Here is a 6,229-nt window from a genome sequence, read left to right as displayed (position 1 = left end):
AGTTGACATCTGAAAACTCTTGCCACAACTTTAAATAGTATTATAGCCATGGACTATATTATGGCATGTCGCTTCTTGTGTGAGTGCTATCACGTATTTTCATCAAAACTGTGGAGCTGTAAACGTAGCTCATCCGATTCATGGGAAGTATCTACCATATTAATTGGCAAAGTCAATCCTCTGTCAATTCAAATAATCTAAATCATGCTTACTTTTTTTAAATTTAAAAGTTATTTGCCTTTATTTTTAACTTTTAAACCAAATAAAAGTGTTAATATTATGTCCCCGTGACACCTTCTCGTTTCTTAATTCCAAGAAGGATGGCGGGAAGGATGGATGAGTTGGTGAATGGACAAATCGATGGACAGATACATCTCCACCTTCAAGATGAAGCAGAAAGTAAGGGCCGTCTTCTTACTAAGCTCCCTTTGCTTGGCGCTCAAGGAGTCACCCTCAGGAGAGACATATTCTTGGAGTATCTCGTTCAGTTCCTGTTACTTTACACTTACGGCAATAGGAAGGGTGGTATGCCTTTCCCTGTAGAAGGGGATATGTATAAAGAGAATTGGGTGACTGAGTTTGCAGGCTAATCAATTTTAGGAAAGAGTACGGATATACAAAAATTCAGGATCAGGAACGGATTCCCATAATGTTTCCAGGCCCCTTAAACTGTCTTCCTCTATGCCGGGGTGCTTATAGCTTGGCTTGGAAGACCCTTCTAGAGGGGAGCTTGTCACAGCGCATTACTCAAAAACTATTTCTTAACTGAAAGAATAGAAGGCTTCTCGGCAGAGAGGTAGCAAATGCAAATTGCATGAGGCAAGAACTAAATTTATTTGAAAACAGGAGGGGTATTGGATATGGGCAATGGTGGAGAGACTGGCAAAAAGGTGAAGCCTTCGGTATTCCCATCCCACCCAGAACCCTTTTCCTGATTGGTAATTACAAAGGAGAAGGGACTAAACTCATCTCTGGGGCAAACATTTAATCTCATTCATTCATCCCACAAATATTTATTAAGTATCCATTCTTTGTCCAGTCCAACAGAAAACAAGGCAAACAAGGTCTCTCTTTAAGGTCTTACATTCTGGAGGGAAGAGAAGCCAATAAATCAGGTTGCCGTGCCAGAGCGACCTGTGGGAGAGTAAGGGCATGGGCAGGCCTAACGTCAGGGTCAAAACAGCTCTCCAAGCAGGTGAGGCTTGAGCTGAGATCTGAATCGTGATCAAGAGAGGGCCATATGAAGACGGGATGAGGACACAGTGGAAGAGCATGCCAGGCAGAAGGAACTGGAATTGCAAAGGCTCTGTGGTGGGAAGGAAGAAGAAAAAGATGGGCATGGCTGGAGTCTGATTAGCAGTTAAGTGAACAAACCTCACTTGTTAGCCTTCTTAGAGGCAGGAAGCAGAACGATAGCCAGTGTGCGTATTGCAAAAGATTTGTAGTCAAAAGGCAACCATGGGTTTTATGAACAGGACCATCAGACACAGTGAGGTTTGCTGAGTGTCTTTTCTCAGGCTAGTATCCTAGTATCTTTATACCTCCATGCAGAGAAACCAGACGACTCCGGACTGCATTCCTGAAAACCACATGTTCTAAGTCCCTTCAAGTAGGGCCTCATGTGACCACATTGCTGTGAAACAGAAACTAGAGCTGAAAGGTAATACAGACTTTGGAGTCTGAAGACAGGAGGTGCATTCTAGCTCTGGCCATTTATTATCTGAGTGACCTTGGGCAGGTCATTTCACATTTCTAAGTTCCTGTTTCCTGAAGATTCTGGAGAACACGTGTACATGCTTATGAGTGGCAGTTTATTTATTCTTCAATTTCTTGCCAGGCAAACAACAACGGAAGCCCTGGTAGTTGGCCTGTGACTGTTTCTAGAGAATTCAATGCCATGGTAGACAGAGGGCCCTCTTCTTCTGAAGAGGGGGTCTGGCTCTCCCCTCAAATGCTCCGTCAGCTGAAGCGACACCGAAACACACTTCTCAGGCAGGAGGATTTGCTCTATGTAGCCTTTCCCACACACAAGGAGGCCGTTTAGAGTTCTCCTTCACAGAAGCTGCTGCTCCGGAGTTGTGAGGGGCTGACCCTTGCTGGGAAAGCTGAACACGGATAAAGGTGTGACTGAGTGAAAAAATCCCATCGCACGAACTTCCAGTTTTGTTGAGCACTCTTGACACAGTCCACCCCATTTTACAAATAGAGCGAGGATGCAGCTGACCCCAAGGTCACCCCTTCTTTGCCCACTACTTATATGCTTCTCTCTGCTGGGTTGGCTCCAGAAGCTGGAACCATGGCTCTAGGTGGCTTTTGGAAGAGAAAATCCAGTCTTTAACCTTCAGGTAGAAAATGCAGGGGAACGGCTCTCACTGGCCCAGCTGGGATCCCACGTCTATCCTTGATAGCCAATGAGATGGGTCACTCTGACTGCCCAGTTTGGGTCATCTGCTCCATCGCTGCTGCCAGTGCCCTTAACAGAAGGGCAAGGACAGCAGGTGTCTCAAAGCTCTGAGCTGTGCAGGTATTAGGGTGCACAAGAAAGAGCAGCACAAGACACAATACTTCAGCTCTTGGGCATGCTGCAATTGATTGGGGACATTGATATTCATTTGAAGAAAATGCAAAGCCAATCCTCAACGTGTGGGATGGAATTTCACAAAGGAGAGAGAGTGCACTGGACACCGGTGTGTTCAGAGAAGTGACACCCTGGGGAAAGAGGAAGTCCCAGCTGGTGGTGAGAAACTGGACTGGAGAGTTGGAGGGAGGCTTGGCTATCGAAAGCCCTGGAAGCCATGTCGGGAATAATGGTGGCTTCAATGCCATCGTAGGTTCCTTCCACAAAAGGAGAAACAGCCAGGTAAGCAATGTAGTGGGGACGTGGGGGAGTCTCCACAGCCAAGTGAAGGAGGCTCCACTTCCTCCACCATGCCTCCCCCAGTGGCCTTCAGTGCCCGCATGTTAGTGTCCCCTGTGTGACTCTCTAATAGAACGCTTCCATCTCTGTCTGGGTTTCATTCACATTATACTAGTTGGTCCCTCAAAAACTGCAGTGTGCATAAGCCTGACAGTGGGAGCATGGATAAAAAAGCAGGTCTCTGGGCCCATCCTGGTCGGGGGAGGCTCCAGGAGTCTGTATTTTTAACAAGCTGCCCCACGTGATTCTGATGTGGCAGGTGGGGCAACAGACTTTGAGGAAAGTTGAACTGGACAATGTTAGAGAAAGGAAGGAGGAAGAGATTTTGCCACTTGTTTGTTAAAGGTGGGCTTCCAATTGTCCGCAATAGTCCCAGCTGAGCAGCCATTTTCATTTAATGAGTGGAAGGGTGGGCAAAAAACCAAAACCAAACCAAACCAAACCAAACATCACCTGGACTGGGTTGGGGATGGGTGGGAAGGAAATGCTTGGGAAGGGGAGGAGTTAACAATCAGAGAAACAGATGACGGGAGGGGTCGGGGAGAAAAAGAGAGGAAATTCGTTCAGAAAGGCCACTTTATTGATGGAGATAAAACGGAAAGGAATTCTCCGCAGCCCTCCCTCATTCACTTCAGTGGCTTCACGGGGCATCTGAGACCAGTGTGGGCAGGCCCGTTGCCAGCTCCGCGCTGCCCACTCCACATCAGGCGGCCACAGAAAAACACATCACAGCTCAAAGAAGACTCACGGATTCACCCCAGAATCCCCCAAACAGTTCCTGTGCATTTTTAAAATATTGTACAAAATATGTTAAGTAGGAAAGGTCAGCTGTGCTGTGATGCCTGGAGGACGTCCTTTTAGGATTACCGTCCCCAAAACATTACTTACTTATTGCAGTGAAACCTCTAGAAGGTAGAGCTGTACAAAAAAAAAAAAAAAGAAAAATCTAAACAACTTTAAGAAGAGCAGCGACTTAACACTGCTTTAGTTCATTTAAATTTTTTTTCTCAAAAATACATTCCTAAATATACAAACTATACAATCTCGTCATTTTAATGCTGGTTTTTTGTTTTTTGTTTTTTTTAATAATAATAGAACCCAAACTAAAAAATCTGTTCATCTTCCAACCAACAGGAGCGCTAGAGGACTTGTGACTCAATACCTTCATATAACACCACATAAATAACTTTAGCCACAGTCTATGTTCACAGCGTGGTCATGAGAACAAAGGAAATACTTTTCTGGCGATTAGACGTCATCTGCAGAGAGGGTTGGGATATTCATCCGAGGCCGGGTGAAAAATGCCATCTTCTCCCTGTGAAAGAGGCCATCCCTTCAGAGCAGGAGTTTCCAACCTCGCCTGGTAGCTAGCATGGGCAGGACCATTCGTTGCTGTGCGGGCTGTCCTGTGCATTGTAGGATATGCAGCAGCCCTGGCCTCTGCTCGCTGCATGCCAGTTGCAGCTTCCCCACCCTTTCTTCTAGTTGTGACAACCAACAACGTCCCCAGACACTGCCAAATGTCCCTGGGGGGGGGCCCAAATCATCCATGGTTTAGAACCAGTGCTTTAGGGGGCATTAGCGGAGTCAGTGACTTTTAGTTCAAATCAGGGACCTCTCTGAGTTTAAAAGGACCTTTGGGCTACTTGTAGTGTTTGTTTGTTTTAGATTCCTAACTGGCTGAAAATTAGAAGATGTCCAAACATGGTTATATAAATTACAGTACATTTTAAATGTTTCTGTACCACAAAGGAATGTTTGTTAGTCTTATCTGAGAGGATATCATGAGTCTAAACACAAGGCCCTCTGTGGATGGGAGGCCCGGATCACTGGTGCTGGGGGCCCTGCTGTGAACCGCCTGGGTCCAGCACAGCAAGAATGCGCCTCCCTGAGATCCTGGCTGGAAGCAGGCAGAGCCAGGGGGGCCCAGCAGGCATCCATCACCTCCAGCTTATTTATCATTCAGCCAATCCTCCACAATTACTGGTGATGAAATGCTAGGAGGAGAGGCCGGGACAGGTGGCTCGTTCATTAAACAAGAGGATCTGACAAATTAGCTCGAGTTGTGCGGGGACTGAGCAAGACAGCCTAGGAAAAGTACTGCAGAGCGCACAGATCACCAGGGACCCCTTGGCAGAGGATGGACAGCTGATACAGACAATGCTGCTGCTGTGCTAGAGAAGAGAGCCGTGAGACGGAGAGAGAAGTCTGCGGCTCGGTAGGCTGGTGTGACAGGGAAAGGAGGGCTGGCGGGCAGCTGGCAGCCCGCTCGCTTACCTGAAAGACTGCACTTCTGGGGGCTCCTTACAGCTCTGGCCTCGGAGCCTGTGCACGTCCTTGGCGGCTGCCCTCATCATCTTGTCTGTCTGAAGCTCACCCTTGTGCTCTGCTTGGTCCATCTGTAGGGCAAAGCCATGAGGTGGTGGAGAATCCTTAGGACCTCCAGGAATGGGTCAGCCAAAGCATCCCTTTGCTGATGCGAACGAGGGACCCACACTCGCCGTGGGGCTCAGGACTGTGGGACCCATTCAAAGCTCGGGCCTGTCTCCTTTGCAGCCGGGCGCCGCCCCCCCTCGCCTTGGGCGCGCCGCACTTACCCGCTTCTCCAGCATCCTCAGCAGCAGGCGGAAGCGCTCATCCTCCCGCACCCACTGCGGCAGCTCTTTCTCCCCGTGGCTCTTGGCTTGTTCGAGCTGCTCCTTGAGCTCCTTCAGCACCGAGATCTCCTGAGTCAGCTGGCTGTGCCAGGTCCTGGTGGCCTGCAGGTCTAACTCGAGGTCCAGCGAGGTGCGCATCAGGTGCTCGTTGCGCAGCGATCTGAAGGATGAAGGCTGCGGGGACGAAGACGGCTTTGACTGCTTAGCACTGGGCCGGGACTAGTGAGGCCACGTGACCCCCTCCTCTGAACCGCAAATCCCATCCTCCATTCATCTTTGATCCTCAAATACCCACCTCCAGGCCTCCCACGACCTGTCTTGATTTTTCCCACTTCTACAGCTCATGCGTTTTGAGCATTTTTAGGTCCCGGGCATGGTGCTAGGTGCTTTACTCCCACTACCTCCTGGCCTTTTCTCCACCCCGTGAGGGCTCCTCTGTTATCATTGCACAGATGAGGCTCCTAGAGGCTAAGTCACACAGATCAGCAGTGGGAAAGCTGAGAGGCCAGCCCAGGCAGCTGGCTCCAGACCCTACCCACTCACTCCCCACACATGCCCGATTCCCCACTCTCAGTGCTCTCAACGTTCACACTCAGTTGGTGCATTCCTGTGTCATCCTGCTTTCCAGCTGTTTCCTCAATGCAGATCCGCTTCC

At 48.9% G+C, this 6,229-nt stretch overlaps 1 protein-coding gene across 1 annotated transcript in view; it reads right to left on the bottom strand.

Moving 5' to 3' along the window:
• Positions 1–3,475: 3,475 nt before the first annotated feature.
• WWC1 (WW and C2 domain containing 1) overlaps positions 3,476–6,229 on the bottom strand; it is a 127,206-nt gene continuing 124,452 nt past the window's right edge. Inside the window, exons 21-23 of the mRNA XM_033096266.1 lie at positions 5,515–5,748; positions 5,195–5,316; positions 3,476–4,232 (exon numbers count right to left, since the gene is read on the bottom strand). Coding sequence (XP_032952157.1) covers positions 4,166–4,232; positions 5,195–5,316; positions 5,515–5,748 — 423 coding nt within the window. The 3' untranslated portion in view covers positions 3,476–4,165. The remainder of the gene's footprint in view (positions 4,233–5,194; positions 5,317–5,514; positions 5,749–6,229) is intronic.

Source organism: Rhinolophus ferrumequinum, chromosome 24 (genome assembly GCF_004115265.2).
Source record: "Rhinolophus ferrumequinum isolate MPI-CBG mRhiFer1 chromosome 24, mRhiFer1_v1.p, whole genome shotgun sequence".
Lineage (NCBI taxonomy): Eukaryota > Metazoa > Chordata > Mammalia > Chiroptera > Rhinolophidae > Rhinolophus > Rhinolophus ferrumequinum.
The sequence above is the reverse complement of the archived record's forward strand: the minus strand, read 5'-3'. Positions and strand labels throughout refer to the sequence as shown.